The 19283-nt window shown below is 39.0% G+C and overlaps 3 protein-coding genes across 6 annotated transcripts in view; 2 read left to right on the top strand and 1 right to left on the bottom strand.

Moving 5' to 3' along the window:
- Positions 1-202: 202 nt before the first annotated feature.
- The window catches only part of LOC141442766 (uncharacterized), a 36217-nt gene continuing 17136 nt past the window's right edge, over positions 203-19283 (top strand). For 2 of the 3 annotated variants that reach the window (XM_074107867.1, XM_074107869.1), the window contains exon 1: positions 17801-17881. In XM_074107867.1, coding sequence (XP_073963968.1) covers positions 17844-17881 — 38 coding nt within the window. In that variant the 5' untranslated portion in view covers positions 17801-17843. Of the gene's footprint in view, positions 553-17800; positions 17882-19283 lie in introns of those variants that run through there. The other variant, XM_074107868.1, reaches the window with a different exon arrangement.
- Positions 546-16623, top strand: LOC141442758 (uncharacterized). 2 transcript variants are annotated; one of them, XM_074107854.1, is made up of 3 exons: positions 546-899; positions 2751-2858; positions 16518-16623. In XM_074107854.1, exons 1-3 carry the CDS (start codon positions 665-667, stop codon positions 16583-16585), a joined length of 411 nt encoding a protein of 136 aa, XP_073963955.1. In that variant the 5' UTR covers positions 546-664; the 3' UTR covers positions 16586-16623. The 2 variants fall into 2 exon arrangements, with proteins under 2 accessions (XP_073963955.1, XP_073963954.1); XM_074107853.1 differs by lacking the exon at positions 16518-16623 and adding an exon at positions 5458-8019.
- On the bottom strand, positions 13746-17804 carry LOC141442739 (uncharacterized). Its single transcript, XM_074107829.1, has 2 exons — positions 17573-17804; positions 13746-16456 (listed from the first exon to the last, which is right to left on the bottom strand). Exons 1-2 carry the CDS (start codon positions 17802-17804, stop codon positions 14928-14930), a joined length of 1761 nt encoding a protein of 586 aa, XP_073963930.1. The 3' UTR covers positions 13746-14927.

Here is a 19283-nt window from a genome sequence, read left to right on the forward strand (position 1 = left end):
ATTATTTAGTAGTATTAGGTATATGAATGTATTTCTATAAGTTATATTCTTAAATAATTTAACTTATACCACTGTAACTAATAAAATAAATATAAATAAAATAAGCGCGTGGTGGCAAGATTGATAGTAGTTTTTTTTTTTTTTTTTATACTTTTTTTTTTTTTTTATAGCTTCGCGCTCTTGGCGCATTTAGCCAAACGGGGAAACGAAATTAGATAAGGGAAATGCGTAAGGATCGGAATTTGGGCTTTTATTTTATGTTGTTTGATTGTTCGTGACACTCTTTCTATGCACTCTTTCCCGGCCCGGATAATACCAACTTGGAAATACCAACTCTATTTTTCGTGTATTGTATACGCCCCTTTGTTTGATACGCCCTAACCATAGACTTGTAACTCTTTATTTTATTTATGTTTATTTTATTTATTCGGTCGCATGGATTAGGATTACGGTTCGTGCATCGTCTGCAAAAGCAAACAAATTTAATGATCACCACGTGGTTGCATTATATTATAGATAAACAGTGTTATTGCAGACGCAATGGTTGTTCAGGTTATAGTTAAAAACATTTCAACGTGTAATTGTATATATTATTACTTGAAGATTAGGGGTTTGTTTGCCTAAACCACAATAGAACAGTCTGGTTAGTCCTGGTCGTGTGGTCATGGAGTCAGCCGCCTGCCGCCGCCGTGCTTCCGACGCGGAACAGTCGGCGCGTTGGACATACAGCGCGACTGCGGAGTGCGAGCCTGTGACGGTGAAGGAGGAGCCCGAGGGGGGCGAGTGCGGCGTGAGCGAGGCGGCCGTGGCAGGCTTGTACGCCGGACACGAGGTCAAGGACGAAGTAGTAATTGGACCTGAAACGGTGCAGCAGCAGGACGTCGCTTTTTCAATGCAAAGTAAACTTTATGAGTACTTAGTCTCATGAAATTGAACAATATATTTGTAAAACAATGCATTTTAAATTCAAGCAGAACTGCTGTCTGTGATTTTGCCAGTAATGTTACATGACATGATGCTACATTACAAGTATTTTCTATGATGAGGTTAAGAGGGATGACCCGGGGTGTTGCCTCTTCCAGGTGCTTCATGACACAATCTGCTCAGGTTCCTGCATGCATGCATAGATCTACATGCATCTGTATTCTTTTGTAAGGGTGTAATTAAGTAAATTAGAAGCTGTAAAGAGTATTGTTGTATAAGGAAGCCCTGCACTAAAATTTAACAAGCAGAATGTAGGGTTGGACTGTAGCCATCGCTTCACAAGTTTAGAAATTATATTTTGAGTAAGCCTAAGGCAGATGATGTATTTTGATACATAAATTCACTACACTTGCTTTTGCATACACAAATTCTGATCTGGGCAAGGTAGTGTTTCATTTGGTTTTCTGTGGCTTCCTAAAAGGCTCACATATAGGGCTGCCATCTCTAAAATTTGGCTACCAGGACAAGACGCGTGAAAACCCCGGATTTTGGAGCCAAAAACCCGGACATGTCAACAGGTTTAGGATTTTATTAAACTTGGTCAGTAGGTATAATAAAATATAGACCAATCAAATAAGATCCTTATAAAACGATTTACAGCTTGCTGGAAATTAATTCTTCGAAAAATTCTAATTGCATTGGTCTAAAAACTAAAAATATTTGAATGAAATCCCGCCCGGACGCTCCCCGGACGCCCTCTTAACTAGGACAAATCCGGGGAAACCCGGACGGATGGCAGCCCTACTCACATATAGTCACATTTGGTAAAATTAAAACTGGACAAAATGTAAAAGAGATGGTACTTCCCCTGTAACATTGACCCAAAGATGCTGGCAGCATTTCCTCTCGGTACAGCAATGCTAGTATGCTGTATGAAGAAGCTGCCTACTTGTAGGACCCCAGTGATGCAAGAATAACAATAGAATTTTTAATCATCATAGAAAATACATTTGTATTTAGAGATATCCAGCAGACACCAAACTGGGCAGCAGCCTGTGTCTCGGGCCCTCAGTGTGTTTAACAAATTACACATTATGGTTTAAAAGCAGTGGCGTAGCTAGGTAACCTAGGGCCCTGGGGCAAATAAAAAAATGGGGCCCACTGCTATCAAAACTGGTAAGGTTTTTTGAAGTAAAATCATTATATATACAAATACTTTAAAAATGCTAAGCAACTTTATCATCAGCTATAAAGCAGAATTTCGAGGGCCCCCTGAGCTTGAGGGCCCCGGGGCACTGCCCCGCCTAGCCCCTTGGTAGCTACGCCACTGTTTAAAGGGACATTTGTAACATGCCTTGTAAACATACAACAAATATTATTCCATCATCATCATCCCAGCCTATATACGTCCCACTGCTGGGCAAAGGCCTCCTCTCAGAACAAGAGGGCTTGGGCCATAGTTCCCATGAGGGCCCAGTGCGGATTGGGAACTTCGCACGCACCATTGAATCGCTTCGCAGGTTTGTGCAGGTTTCCTCACAATGTTTTCCTTCACCGCAAAGTTTCGAACCCACAACCCTCTGCTTGAGAGGCGATAGGTCAAACCACTAGGCCACCACGGCTTGCTTAATTAAAAAAATAATAATATTAATCATCATCAGGGTTGCAGTTAAAGTACAACCATCATGTTTGACCCAAAATTAATGATAGTAATGTATACACCTGTGCATTATTGTAGTTCATTCCGGGTTGACGAATATAGGGTTGTGTACTAACCCCACCTATTACCAGTACCAAAAAATCTATTTATGATAAATTATTTTCAGAAAATATGGAATACACCATAAGAAATGACCATACATACAGCAAGAAGCCTCATTGCGATCACACCTATGTGAAGTTGAAACAGGAATCACAATTTTTTTTAAGAAATGGTTTGTACCACACTTTTTATTTATTTGCTGGCTTTAATTAATAAGGTGAATTAGTAGAGAATGCAACATATTGTGGTTACTCTAGATGATGGAACTGATTAACACTGAACATTCAATAAATTAATGTCGACAATATATCATGATTGAATTGCTACTATTCATTATTAATAACTAGCTTATGCCCGCGACTTCGTCTACGCGGATCTAGGTTATCGCGCGGTGGCGACCTCTACCGGAATAAAAGGTATCCTATGTTGATCCTTGGGGTTCAAACTACCTATATACCAAATTTCATCAAAATCGGTTCAGTGGTTTCCACGTGAAAGCGTAACAGACAGACAGACAGAGTCACTTTCGCAGTTTATAATATTAGTAGTGATAATGAATAGTATTTGAAAATCAGTAATAAATTATACTGATTTTCACATACTTTTATTTAACCTGCAATGTATGTTTGTTTGTTAAGATCAAATCTTGCAAACCTAATTTCGCCTACTCTTAGTGATTAAAATTTAACTTACTTTAAAGTTACTTTAATTACAATTGAATTGAGTTAATTTAATTTAAATACCTTAGCCACATGACTGTATTAATATCAAGGCAAACTTACTCCCTTAAATGATCTCCACCACTCAATCTTTTGTTTTATTTTTTTATTAATTACTAGCTTTCGCCCGCGTGGAATTCGGTTATCGCGCGCTGTTCCCCCGGGAACTGTGCATTTTTCGGGGTAAAAAGTGGCCTATGTCACTCTCTAGCCCCTAAACTATCTCAATGCCAAAAATCACGTCGATCCGTTTCGACGTGAAAGACGGACAAACATACATACAAACACACAAACTTTCGCATTTATAATATTAATCATAAAAATATTAAGTGTGGATTATATAATTTTAGTAATTTATAATTTGACTAGCGATCCGCCCTGGCTTCGCACGGGCAAAATAAAAAAACTGGCCAAGTGCGATTCGGACTCCTGCACGAAGGGTTCCGTACCTTTACAACATTAGGCATAAGTAAAAATCGACAAAAAAAAACACGTTTGCCGTACGGAAGCCTCTCTCATATATTTGTTCTATTTTAATTTACTTAATGAGTATACTGTACTGTTTATTGGGTAATAATGTTCTCAATTATATCAAAATTAATTAAATAATAATAGAATAACACTAAAAAACAACAATTAACTATATACAATAAAATATCAAAAAACCTAAACGAAAAAAAATAATAATAATAACAATATATAAAATAAAAGCTACTCAAGACCAGTCCGCATCGTACTTGGCCCAAACGTACCCATCACCCCAGCGGCATTGCCCCGTTGTATGGCCAACGAGACCCGCTCGACCACCAAGTACGACCCGGAACGGGAGTCACCTCCTCCGTCCCTCATCCTGCGCCCCAACTCCCAGTCCACCCCCCAAGGGCCAGCCGTCTCGACCGCAAGTGGCACAAAGTCGTACGTCGGTTCCAAGGCTGAGTATTTCAGGCGCTTCGACCGCGCGGCATTTCCAGCCGCGGAACCAGCTGCCCTCGCCGTGTGACTCAGGTGTGACGCCGCACGTTGCATCCCACAAGAGACACCGCCCTCTCCGCCAGGGAACCAACGTCAGCCCATCAGGCCTCTTGCCGTCGCTACGGCTCAAACCCGGAGGCTCCAACATACAAGGCACGTTAGCTGCACCCACTGCCCTGTGAATCATGTCATTAATTGAGTGATGCCTCGAACCGGCCAACACACCTTTGACGACTAAGTCCGTGGTGACCATCCTCCTCTAATGCATCGATGCTGCTCGCAAACTGCATCCCAGCCTAAGTGCAACGGCTATCCGGAGAGAGTCGTTATCCACCAAAGTGCCAAGCTGGGGAGACGGCAAAGCCTGCAGCCACGCCCCCGACTCGGGAGTAGCAGCAAGAGGCCCTGAGTCGCGCAATATTGGAGCCCGAAGCATCGCTCTTCGCTCAACAAACTGGCACTAGTTTGCTTACACCTAATATCGTCTCACTGCCTCTGCCTAGCACGATCTTCCGGCCACTGATCGCGCGCACAACGATGCCCAACCCGCAATTTATTTATTTAATTTATTGCAAAACAATTTGATATAAATTTAAAATATAAAAATAACGAAGTTTCATGAAGCGTGGCAAATTTTTATGGTGTAAAATTAGGTTATAGCTAAGTTTTAAACTTGAAAATAAAACGTTGGCTGACTTAAAACCTCTTTAGTCTGAAATGACATACCATACTTTTTAAAACTAAAGTCAACTCCCTTGGGGAGGAACACTATACATAAATCCATAATTCCCGCGGGAACAATTGAGGCCATTGTCTTTTAGTACACACAGGTATAGAATACGAGCAAGTGTAATGAAAACACTCCTGCTGCTGAGGCACCGACTTCGAGCTAGTAGGTACTTAGAAAAATATTTTCAAGGTTTTAGTAGTTGGTTCCATTTTTTGTTATTTTTGTATTTTTTGGAGTCGGTTTTTATTTTTTGTAAAAAAATATCCTAGTTATTATGTTGATCTCTCCTTCTCTCGCTTTGCATATTCCACGCATCAAGAAATAAAAAAATCCTAAATGTTCTTTTGCAGGTGCAGTGGACAAGACTGAGGTGGACCCGTGCCAGCTGCAGCCAGCGGGCGGAGCCGGGGCCGCGCCCGAGTGCACCCACACCCGCCCCGGGGAGGGACCTCGCTGCAACATGAGCCACGACCAACAGTTCCAGCTTAGGAGCTGCTCTGTGAGGCCCGAGCGCATGCCCATGGAAGACTTGTTCACATGCAACCTTTGTCTCGTGATCTTTCATTGTAAATCAAGTCTAAGAAATCACAACTGCACACATTCAGTAGAAGAATCTATTTTTTGTGAAGAGTTAGCAACGCATGAGGTAGAAACGGGTAGTGAAAGAGTGTTGCGATATTCGTCCAATAGTTGTAGAATTTTCACAGAAGAAACATCTTATTCTGACGTTTATTCCAAGTCACATTATCCAAATCAATCTGTTGCGCCTTATCGAACAGACGAGAAACCTTTTTCTTGTGACGTTTGTAAGTCGCGGTTTACGCACAGACATAGTTTGGTTGCGCATAAACGAACTCACACAGGCGAGAAACCTTATACTTGCCATGTTTGTAAGTCGCGGTTTACACAAATAAGTACTTTAATAGCGCATAGACGAATACACACAGGCGAGAAACCTTTTTCTTGCGATGTTTGTAAGTCGCGATTTGCGCAAAGAAGCCAGTTAGCTACGCATAGAAGAACTCACACAGGCGAGAAACCTTTTGCTTGTGACGTTTGTAAGTCGCGATTTGGGCGTAGAAGCCATTTAGTTAGGCATAGACGAACTCACACAGGCGAGAAACCTTTTGCTTGTGACCTTTGTGAGTCCCGATTTGCGGATAGCAGTTCTTTGGCTGTGCATAGACGAATTCACACAGGCGAGAGACCTTATTCTTGTGACGTTTGTGAGTCGCGATTTGCGGAAAGAAGTACTTTGGCTAGACATAGACGAGTTCACACAGGCGAGAAACCTTTTTCTTGCGATGTTTGTAAGTCGCGGTTTAGGAGTAAAAAAGGTTTAACTGCACATGGACGAACACACAGAGGCTAGAAACCTTTTTCCTGTGTCATTTTTTGTAAGTCGCGGTTCACTGCTTGTAGTGGTTTGACTGCGCATACACGAATTCACTCAGCAGGGTGAGAAAATTTATTATTATTTGAATCTTTGTTGCTTAGACTTAAGGTATATTTTAAGTTAATTTAGACGGTAAAACAGATTTCGCTATAAGTATAAGCAACACGGCTACTTTTTCGCTTTGATTTTATATGGGACCTTGAATATAGTAGTATCGTTCATCAAAGCCTACGATCAATACTTTAGGAGCTACAGGGTGTTTAAGTTGACAAGGAGATAAAAAATAGACGATTTAAAAAATAATAAAAACAAAATACTTAGGTTTTAAATTTTTATTTAAAAATAGAAAAAAGTAAATGTGGCGTTATCTGGGAAAAAGGGAACTTATTGTCGGTTCTAGTTTCCGAGATAATTGCGGTTAAAGTAACATGCCGAAAAAAATAGTTTTTTTTTTTTTTACCTACTCTATATAAATGTCGACGACCGATCGTAAAATCCGCCATTTCATGATATGCCTTAAAGTTGGCCAGGCATCGCGATGTGCCCGAGAAGTAATACGGCAGATCGATTAGAGCAAATGCAGTCGTCGATATTCCTAGCTCTATACCGGGCATATCGTGATATGCCGAAAAAAAGAAAAATGTGGGTACGACGAGCGAAGCGAGGAGTAGTTAGTATGAATTGTGACCACAACGCACGAGCCGAGCGAGCAAAGCGAGCGTGCCACGGTAGCGGCCGGCGAAGTGCCAGAACCGATATGGCGGCATTTCATGATATGCCTAGGTATTTCATGATTTGCCTAAACGCTTTTGGCGGATTTTACGATCGGTCGCCGACATATCGACCAATGTAACAGCCAGTTTTGTGACTGAGCAATTACATTAGTTCGAAGTGTTCAAGTGTCTTAGAGAAATTCCTGTATGGTGCTTTAGTCTAAATTTGCTATGCCATTTTCTCGTCAATTTTATTACCATACATGGTCAGGGTTTTGTAGCCCAAGGTCTATGTAGTTCTTACTTATAAAAAAATATTATAAGATAATAAAATTATAATAATTGTGGACATTTTTTTTTACTTATTTTAGTATTTTTTAACTACTATTAAGCTAATGTAAATTTTAGTGTTATAAGAAGAAAATATTTTGTTATATCCCTCGGAGACTAAGGTGCTGTTTCACCATCCATTGATTAGTGTTAAGTTAACTGACGGTTAAATGTGATGCCGTCTCTATTTGTTTTGTTCGAATAGACGGAGACGGCATCACACCTAACCGCCAGTTAACACAAATTATATTTCGATGCTACATCCTCGAGATTTAATTATGTAGTAGTCGTTTCACGTACTGCATCATCACACTATGTTTAGAATATATGATAAAACGAAACGTATATTGGTAGTTCCCTATGACTCCGCTTGAGGGCGCAACGGATGGTTTATCATTGTTATTTTGTGTGCGGCATCATCAACTTCTTTTCTCTCGTTAAAATACACAAATCATCAATTATTAACGCTCAAAGACAAAAATATCCCAGAATAATGGGCAGGAATAAGAGAAAAAGAGACAATTCGTTGGAATTGACAAAAAAGATAAAAAAATTGATCAAATCAAGATCCAGCTCCACATCGCCTTCAATTTCATCAGAAAGTTCTTATTACAGAGGTAAAGTTTCTAGACAGTATATTAAACATAAATAAATAAAAATACTCTTTTCTCAGGTATTTGGATGGCTTAGAATACAACACGAATGATGCAACTTCGAAAACTCATGTCGCAGACTGAGTCGCAGACATGGCGGACACGTGCTCTATTATAACCTACATTTGCAAAATTTGCACCAACGTGTTAAGCTGAATTCACAAGGCAATATGGCTGGCACGAAATCGAGGCGATTTATCGTGAATTAAGTTTCATTGCGGTTGTTTCTTAAGTGATGCCACGAGATGTCATCCAGAAACAATTTACGTAATTCCTTCGGGATCCTATCTGCCACACTTCCTTTTGTGATGCCACGAGATGTCATCCGGAAGTTAAATACTTTCTTAACGTGGTGATACGCGATATCATCCAGAAAGTAATTATTACTTCAAGTATCAATCAACCTTGATTTGCTATGCCCTTCCATAAGTGATGCCACGAGATGTCATCCGGAAGTTAAAAGGCATTAGTATAAATAAATATTTATCCACCAAGAGGCAATTTGTGGTACTTAAAAGAATAAAGGACCCTTGCTAAGCTTGCTTACCTTACTAGTTGACTTACGCTTTTTATTTCTTCCAATACACAGAACCGCAGTCAGTGGGGGACTGTTCCGGAGAGGCGTCAGAGGTGGAGTTCCTTGATGAGTCACTTCTGGAATTGGATGAAGAACTTCCAAACATCAATCAACACCTACATGAAACTCCTAAAATTGAAAACTCAGGCGAGACTGAAAAAGAAAAATGTCTCCCAATGGAAATTTTATCAATTTTAGGAGAGGGAAAAAAGCCCACCGAAACATTGGGCAAGAAAGTGCCCAAGGAAATCTCTGAACGTTGGGGGAAGATCATACAAGATGGGCTAGCCAAGGAGATTAAAGAGGGCCTAATAAATAAAACCCTGATCCCGGAAATTTCCAGCTTGCAAAAGCTCCTAAATTAAATGCTGAGGTGTCAGCAATCCTTTCTGATTCTACTAGAAATAGAGACAAAAGACTAGAGAAGTCACAAAATCAATTGGGCCTTGCTATTGCAAGGCTGGTGAATCTGACAACAGACCTTATTGATACTGATATGGAAAAAATCAAACTAATAACACAACTGTCAGAAATAAACCAGATTCTCCTGGACCTTCATTATGAAGAGACACAAAACAGAAGACGCCTTATTATCCCTTTGTTAGATAGGAAGTTTACGCATATAACAAAGGACATGAAACGGGACATGACCTTATTTGGAGAAAATCTTAATGAAAATATAAAAATTTCCAAAACCATTGAAAAATCTGGTCAGCAAATAAAGAAACGTGCACAGCCCAACTTCAATAAGGAGAACCAGGGAAACATGCAAGCGCCTCCTCGTCAATATCAGCCAGGATCAAGACGTGCTCAACAGAATTACGCGCGTCCACAGCCTTCAGCCAGCTACAACAAAGAGCGGCCAATGCCTCCGGCCCAAACGACGAGGAGGCAACGAGCAGCGGCACCGCCCGCGCCCCAGCGAGGCCGTATGGCGGCACAACCGCGGAATTACGATCAGAAAGCACGACGATAGAGGTACTTCACTCGGGTCGAATAACATATTTTATGCACAATTGGCAATTAATCACATCTGATCCACAAGTCCTTTCCTATATCACAGGCTATAGGTTAGAATTTGAGTCCCCCCCCCCTTTTCAACTATATGAACCAAAAAATCCTCCATATCCAAGGTTGGAAATGGAAAGCTCCATAAGAAAACTTTTAGAAATAGGAGCCATAACCTATTGTAATGAATGTCATGACCAATTCTTGTCACCAATTTTTTTAATACCAAAAAAGGATGACACCTTTAGATTCATTCTAAACTTAAAAATGCTCAATAAATTCCTGATACCACAGCATTTTAAAATGGAAGACATAAGAACTGCAACCCAACTAATTTCCAAAGATTCTTATATGGCCACGATTGATCTCAAAGATGCCTATTTTTTAGTACCAGTACATGCCAACCATAGGAAATATTTACGCTTTCGTTTTGATAAGTTGTATCAGTTCACATGTCTCCCATTTGGACTTTGTTCTGCACCTTATGTGTTCACGAAACTAGTCAAACCTATTCTAACACACTTACGAAATAAAGGGCATACTTTAGTGGCATATTTGGATGACATTCTGTGTATGGGCGATACATATTCTAACTGTTTGAATACTGTCAATGCAGTCATTAACACATTACAAAGATTGGGTTTTGTAGTTAACTATGAGAAAAGTAAGCCTACACCTAGTAAAGTTTGCAAATTCCTGGGTTTTATACTAAATTCAAACTCTATGACTTTAGAATTACCAAAGGATAAAAAAGAAAAAATTTTTAGTATAACAAGACAAATTTCAAGAAAAAAGGAGATAAAGATCAGGGAATTTGCAAGATTTACAGGTACGCTTACAGCAGCATGCCCAGCAGTAAAATATGGCTGGCTTCACACAAAGCTCTTTGAACGGGAAAAGTTCCTAGCCTTGCTGAACCATAGTGATAATTATGAGGCAAAAATGAAATTGTGTTCTTCACTTAAATCCGAATTTGACTGGTGGATAAGTTGCATAGGAAATATTGATAATCCTATACGTAAAAGTCATTTTATTAGAGAAATTTACACGGATTCTTCACTTTCTGGTTGGGGAGCTTTTTCCAATGGGGAAACGGCCAGAGGTTATTGGTCTCAAGAAGAAAGCAACAGACATATAAATCATTTAGAACTGCTGGCTGCCTTTCTTGGACTAAAAACTTTCTGCAAAAATCTACAGAATGCTGAAATCTTATTAAGAATTGATAACACAACAGCTATAGCATACATAAATAGGATGGGTGGCTTAAATTCCCACACTTAAACAAATTAGCTAGTGAAATTTGGAATTGGTGTGAAGAACGAAATTTATTCATTTATGCCTCATACATAAAATCAAAGGAAAACGTCGAGGCCGATAGGGCATCGCGTATAACAAATATTGACACTGAATGGGAACTCAAAAACTCTTGCTTTCAATTCATAACAAAAAAGCTGGGCCATCCAAACATAGACTTGTTTGCTACAAGAATTAACAAAAAAATGTGACCGCTATATATCTTGGAAACGTGACCCGGAGGCGTTTGATATTGACGCATTCACATTAAGATGGACTGACCTTTATTTTTATGCATTCCCACCTTTCTCGCTAATTATGAAGTGTCTAAGAAAAATCATCAATGATGAGGCTACAGGCATTTTAGTTGTGCCATATTGGCCTGGTCAAGCTTGGTACCCAGTTTTTATGTCACTTGGGTGCTCTGAAGTACTTTACCTGGGACCCGATTCTGAACTTTTATTGTCTCCTTACAGAACCCCTCATCCTTTGTGGCCAAACCTTACCCTGGCGTGCGCGAGGTTATCCGGGAAGCGTTCTTGAAAAAATCTCTTCAGGATAGTACCATTGACATAATGATCAAATCACTCTCAAATAGTACATTGCAACAATATAATACTGCGTACAAGCAGTGGGTTCAATTTTGTAATACAAATAAAATTGACTGGTCTGAAACCACTACACCAGTATTGCTAGGTTTTTTGACTCAACTGTTTGAAAAAGGTGCCAGTTATGGCACTTTAAACTCGACTAGATCAGCATTATCACTGATTTTCGGGAAGCAACTGTGTAACAATGATTATATCACTAGATTTTTCAAAGGTATTTTTAAAATTAAACCTAATCTACCTAAATATCAGTTTACCTGGGATCCTAGTAAAGTACTGTCTTTTTTAAGTGGTCTATATCCTAACGAGTCATTGAGTATTCTCGCTCTTACTAAGAAACTAGTAACGCTACTGGCTCTATCCACCGGGCATAGGGTCCAGACCTTGTCCGTCATCAAGGTCAATAATATCACAATCAATGATATGGGAGCAATCATCATTGTGGACGGGATTATTAAAACATCTGGACCAAATCGCAATAACCCTAAGTTAGTGTTACCTTATTTTGTAAAAAAGAATACTATATGTCCTGTAAAGACTATCATCATATATCACAAGAATGGAACAGTTTCGAGCCTTTCCAAATACAGAGAAGCTTATTCTCACCACCACTCAGCCACATCACAATGCCAGCGCTCAATCAATTAGCCGCTGGATAAAGATAGTACTAAGGGATAGTGGCGTGGATGTGAGTGTGTTTACGGCTCACAGCACGCGGCATGCCGCCACCTCGGCGGCATACCGCGCGGGGGTCTCAATTGACCTGATCAAGCGAACGGCTGGCTGGACAAACTCTTCTAAGTGCTTCGCTAAGTTTTATAACTTGCCTCTGAATAATGATAAAAATTATAGAGCCTTTGCGGAAGCAGTGTTTAAATCATAGAATGTAAAAATTTAACAGCTGACAATATTACCTTTTTATTGTTAATTTTATCTTATAATAAGTAAGAATGTTTGTTTTTTTGTTTAAAAATGTTAATTGGAAGTTAGGTGGAAGTGTATCATCCACCCATCTGAATTATTAAACTCAAATACATATAATAAAAGATACTTATAACTGTTTATGCTTTCTATTATAGTTTACCAATCCTACATCATTCTGTATAATCAGCGCTGAACATCTACATAATTAAATCTCGAGGATGTAGCATCGAAATATAATTTATGGTTAATTGAACTTACCTTAAGTGAACTTCAACCATAATTATATGAGATGCTACATCCGAAGAGATTTAAAGTCCCACCCTACCCAAGTATGTGCCCAGTACAGAATGATGTGTAATAATAAATTATAATCTAGGTCAGTTTGCTCTAAAATAAATGATAAACCATCCGTTGCGCCCTCAAGCGGAGTCATAGGGAACTACCAATATACGTTTCGTTTTTTCATATATTCTAAACATAGTGTGATGATGCAGTACGTGAAACGACTACTACATAATTAAATCTCTTCGGATGTAGCATCTCATATAATTATGGTTGAAGTTCACTTAAGGTAAGTTCAATTAACCATAAATAATATTACTAGAATTTTGAACATGAAACTACCGTGAGATTCACTCATATTAAATATAATGACCCGGATAACTCACGTCTTAAATCGAGTTTAGCTCGACATGTTTCGGGCTAATCCGTAGCCCTTCGTCTTCAGAGCAACGCGACTCAGCGGCTGCTGCAACACGCGCACTGCGCGCCGCCGCTCTGCTCGCGCGACTACCCGACGAAACTGACACCGGCACACAACTACCCGCGTTTTCATCATCATTACAACTGTCAAATGTAGGGTAGCACACAACACTAACAACATCGCTCTGTAAAGGTACGTTCACACACACCGATGACGCAGCACGATCGCGGACACATACGCAGTATGAGGAAACAGGACGACAAGGACGACAAACTCGATATATTTTTTTAAACAGGTTTACAAAGTTATTTAATAACTTACATCACAAGTACTATAATACTATATTTTATCGATAAAAACTTAACACACAATTTGTCCCGCATATTAGTAAGCAACCCTGCGGGTGCGCGTGGGCAAGGATTTAGCAGCTAAATTTTAGCTGATATCCAATCTTAAATTTTCAAGATTCAGTTAACACTTGTGTGCGTATGAATACCAAAGTCCATGTGCTCTCAACTTTGCCCACAATTCATACTTTTCTCATTCTCTATATATATTTTGTTCAGTTACTTAGAGAATTTTTGACATCACTAAGAGTTAAAGTAGGTATTTAATAAATTGTATTAGGTATATTGTAATGTAATGTTGACATTTTTTCCCCTATTTTTTAAAATTGTTTTTTGTTATTGACATTTGTTTTTTTTATTGCCATGAATTATATTTTACAATGAATTAATGTGTAAATTTTACACGTCGCAATTGCGGCAGAATGTGAGAGCCTTCTAATGGCTCTGTGCACGACATCAGCGCCACCTAGCGTCCGCAAGGTTGTCGGCTCTGAGGTTGGTTCGACGTTTTGAAATTCATTGCGACATTGTCACAAAAATCAAACCTATCACATATTAATTTATAATACAAAACTACTGTGATACCGTGATTAGGGTGGAGGGCTGTGAATTCATTTTTGGTCATTAAAATTAAATAAGGTAAGTAAAATTTATTCAAAAAGTGTGTGTTTATTTTGGTTATGTTCAAGAGTTTGTTTACTTCATGTTTAGTCGTAGTTTTATTGTAAAACGAAAGTACTTGTAAATAGTAGTACTTGTAAAAAGTATTGTAAAGCTACTTAAATGGTTTCTTTAAATAATAGTAAACATATATAATTGTTCTTGTATCGCTAGTAATAAATTCAATATCGTTTTCAGATCAAAATGCGTATTATTTTGACGACCGGTTTTGTGTGTTTCAAAAGGAAAATTGTTGATATCTGCTGGACATGTCCGGGATGTAGAGGAATTAAGAAAAAAACAGGGACTGTTAAGTCTACACAAATTGCTTTGTTAATGACAGATTCATATGAGTATAACAGATGACAGAGCCTACATTATTTCTACTTCTGGCCACTATGAGCGCTGCGATAGATTTCATTACCCCCACCTAGTACTTCGCACCCAGCCAATACCTTCACGCATAAAAGCTTTCTCGGATGTGTGAGCTTCGTACAGTCACCAGCACCAATATCTGACACATCAAGCGTGCATAAATACCTGATACGACTATTCCTAGGGCCGGAAGGACGTGTCAGATATTTTTGCACGCTCCGCTGTGACAGATATTAATGCTGGTGACTGTACATAAGGATTTTTTTTTCTTGCATGTATGTATCACAATTGTACAAGTTAACGCCCGTGTGTGTTACAATGTGACAAGTCAACGATGATTTGTGTGCAAACTGTTTGTTACAGACGCGACAGGAGAAGGGCTTCTCACTTGTGTGAATTCGTTGATGCACGGTCAAACTACTTTTTCGCGTAAATTGCGACTTACAAACATCACAAGTAAAAGGTTTCTCGCCTGTGTGAGTACGTTTATGCGCAGCCCAATTACTTCTATGCGTAAACTGTAACTTACAAACGTCACAAGAAAAAGGTTTCTCGCCTGTGTGAGTTCGTCTGTGTGTAGCCAAAGTATCTTTTAGAGAAAACCGCGACTTACAAATGTCACAAGAAAAAGGTTTTTCGCCTGTGTGAGTTCGCCTATGCGTATTCAAATGACTTTTTTCCGTAAATTGCAACTTACAAACGTCACAAGAAAATGGTTTCTCACCTGTGTGAGTTCGTATATGCCTAGTCAGATGACTTCTCTGCGTGAATTGTGACTTACAGACGTCGCAAGAAAAAGGTTTCTCGCCTGTGTGAGTTCGTCTATGCGCAGTCAAATTAGCTCTTTGCGTAAATTGCGACCTACAAACGTCGCAAGAGAAAGGTTTCTCACCTGTGTGAGTTCGTATGTGAATGGTTAAATATCTCTGCCGAGAAAATTTTTTGTTACATACATCACAACTGTACAGTTTCTGACCCGTGTGTAGTCGCATGTGTATATTCAAAGTCGATATGTGTGCAAACCGTTTGTTACACACACTGCAGGAGTAGGGTTTTTCACCAGTATGAATTTCTTTATGCTTCGTTAAATCTCTTGAGTATCTAAATTGTTTGTTACAGCGATCACAGGAATAAGGTTTCTCTCCTGTGTGGGATCTGTTGTGAGCAGTCAAGCTTTTTCGTGCAGTGAAGCCTTTGTTACAAATGCCACATTTGAATAATTTGGGCTGCTCACTGGCACTTTTTAAGTGTATTATTTTTACATGTTTAATCAAGTCTTGTTTTCGAGTAAACATATTAGAACATATATCACACTGGACAAGACTTGGTTTCTCAGCTGTGTGAGTTAAAACAGATTGATTTCTACATTGTGATTTGGAAACATTGTCTGAACAAGATGTTTGTTCTGTGTTGACTTTAGAGCTATTGGACAAATATTGTAACAATATTCCACTACCCGTTCTTAACTGATGTGTAGCTACCTTTGTACAAATCTTAGGTTCTTCTACTGAAAGTTTGCAACTGTGATTTTTTAGGCTTAATTTACAAACAAAGATCACGAGGCAAGTGTCGCATGTGGGCAAGTCTTCCATAAGGACGCGCTCGAGCCTCACAGAGCAGCTCCTAAGCTGGAACTGTTGGTCGTGGCTCATGTTGCAGCGAGGTCCCTCCCCGGGGCGGGTGTGGGTGCACTCGGGCGCGGCCCCGGCTCCGCCCGCAGGCTGCAGCTTGCACGGCTTCTCCTCAGTCCCGATTAATGCACCTGCAAGAGAATATTATATTTTGTATGAGAATGAAGACTTAAATTCTGTTTCTATATCTAGAAGTTGCTTTATACATAAGAAGAAAGGCTTTTTCGTTAACAGCTAATGTACATCTAAAGCTGGCATAATAAACACAAATTTTAAACAACCATTTGGAAACCCTTCTCCTAACAAAAGGTAAGCAGTGCGGGGCCCTCTTAAATTGGTTACTGACATAGACAGACTGACAGAAAATAGTGAGACTAGTATTATGGTTTGTGCTAGATGAGCTACTTTCATACCAACTTTCAAGTTCCTAGGACAACTGGAAGCTTTGGGCTTATAACTTCTAAATTGCATTTTACCTTTTTATCAATATTCCCAGATCTCAAAACTTCTTGGTCTCAAAATACCTAAATTTCAGAATGCCTAATTTTGTTTTCTTATAACACCAGAATCTTAATATGGTTGAATTTCAAAATACCTTAGTCTCATAATACCTAAACTTCAAAATCACTTTCATGGCAAAACAACATATGCTTAAAACAACCAAAAGTAAAAATTCCTAAATTTGTATGTTGAACAGGAACGATACTAAAAGTCAATAATCAACATCAAATTTCTCAAACACCACCGGTGAAAAAAAAATAGGCATTTTGCCTTTTAGGTGTTTTTGGTTTGAGTTGTTTTAATACTATTTTGTCATTTCTGTCATTCAGTATTTGAATGAATTGTGCATTTCAATCTTTAGGTATTTAGAGAATATGAAATTTTAAGTCAGTCATAATGAATTTCGTTCATTTTATTACAAGAGACAATTTGATATTTCAGTGATTATGAGCCCATGGTAATTTAAAAATTTGGGGTGTTAGTGAATAAGGTATTATGAAATTTAGTGGTTTTATGCCCAAAGCAACTGGAAGTACCCTATAGGTTTTGATTCCCCCGCCATTTGTACAGAAATATCTTTTGATTGTGTTGAATTAGAACTTCGATTTTGTTCTGCTCAGTAAAAAAAAAAAAACAGTAAAATACATTGCGAAACATAAACTGTGACTTATGGCAATCTCTAGAGGAGGCCTTCACCAAAAATCAAAACTACAGATTAACCTTAGAGTATTCAGGACCAAGCTTACTTTCCATTGAGAAGTCTTGCTCATGCACCTGTTCAGGTTCAATTACTAATTCGTATTTGATCTCGTGTCCGGCGTACAAGCCTTCTGCCACGGCCGCCTCGCTCACGCCGCACTCGCCCCCCTCGGGCTCCTCCTTCACCACCACAGGCTCGCACTCCGCAGTCGCGCTGTATGTCCAACGCGCCGACTGTTCCGCGTCGGAAGCACGACGGCGGCAGGCGGCTGACTCCATGACTGCGACACGGAACTAGGCCGCTTTTTACGTAGTGTAATGGATGGGCAAACAAAGGTATTGCAGAACCTTTTCAAGTAGGTATAACTTATGGTACTATTCAATGGAAAAAATCAATTGTGTAAACAAATGTGGTGACTGACATTGACACTTGACTGACGACTGGCTGACTGACTGACTGACGTTGGCTCTAGTGATGTGAAAGCTCTTTAAGATACTTCAATCAGCAGTAAATAATTATTTTGAATTTACTCATATTTCATTATTTAATGTTTTCCCTAAGTTTAATTTTAAAAATGGCGAATCACGTATTCTCTTAGTCCTGTTCAAGAGTCATTCACAATGTTTCCATGTCCCTTTTAACTTAAAATGTTTAATAGAATTTTCACGAAGTTTTAGAATTAGGTATATCTTCAAATATATATACCTAACGTTTTTTCCATACAAACTTACACTCCCCTTTATACCCCTTTAAGGGTAGAATTTTTAAAATGGTGAAACATGTATATCCACTTATATTTTTTGACGTATATTTTCCCCAAGGTTTATGATGGAGTATTTTAGAATTGAAAGGATCAGTTAAAATATGGATTAATTTAGAATTTTTTTTGCTGCTTAAGTAGCTTAGAAGAAAAAGGCAACCTGAGATATGTGTGCATAGGAGAAATTTGTATCTTGACTCCTGTCCAACGGTGTTGTAGGGGTTATAGTACGCAGTACGGATTGCTGAGGACCTAGCTTCGATTCCCAGCGCTGGTCTCTTTTTCTGGTTTTTCTGTGCATCCATGTCTCAGTTTGTATTTTCGATATAATTTAGAAGAGGCATTTTTAAATTTACATAAGACAGGGAAATGAGAGTAGACACAGGGAAGTGATTCAAAATGATTTTTAGGTCCAACAATGGACTCCACAGTAAATATGATACTAGTAAATAGAAATCTACATAATTTCTACTATAATACTCTTTTATCGTCCAACTAGTGTTTACCTACGGCTTCGCACACGTAAATCATTAGGTCCAGCAGCTGAAATAACGGGATTTTTAAAATTGCCGTGGGAATTCCCGAAAATTAAATCGTTGTTTTCATTGACATTACATTAAAAACAATCATGGTAAAATTTCATGACTCTAAGCCCAGCGGTTATTAGTTCGAAATTTTATCCCTATCTCGTGGGAATATCGAAATAAAAAGTAGGCTATGTTTTATTCCAGATGTCAAGCTATCTACATACCAATTTTCATGACAAAGCTGAGCGGTTGTTATTTCAAGATTTTATCCCTATCCCATGGGAATATCGGGATAAAAAGTATCCTATGTTGTAATCCAGGTTATCTAACTTTTCGCCAAATTTCATCCAAATCCGTCCAGCCGTTTCAGCGTGAAGAAGTAACAAACGTATTCACTCACTCACTCACAAACTTTCACATTTATAATATTAGTAGGATTAGTAGGATAGTAGGATAGGATTAGAAACCTT

Source organism: Choristoneura fumiferana, chromosome 26, assembly GCF_025370935.1.
Source record: "Choristoneura fumiferana chromosome 26, NRCan_CFum_1, whole genome shotgun sequence".
Taxonomy (NCBI): Eukaryota; Metazoa; Arthropoda; class Insecta; order Lepidoptera; family Tortricidae; genus Choristoneura; species Choristoneura fumiferana.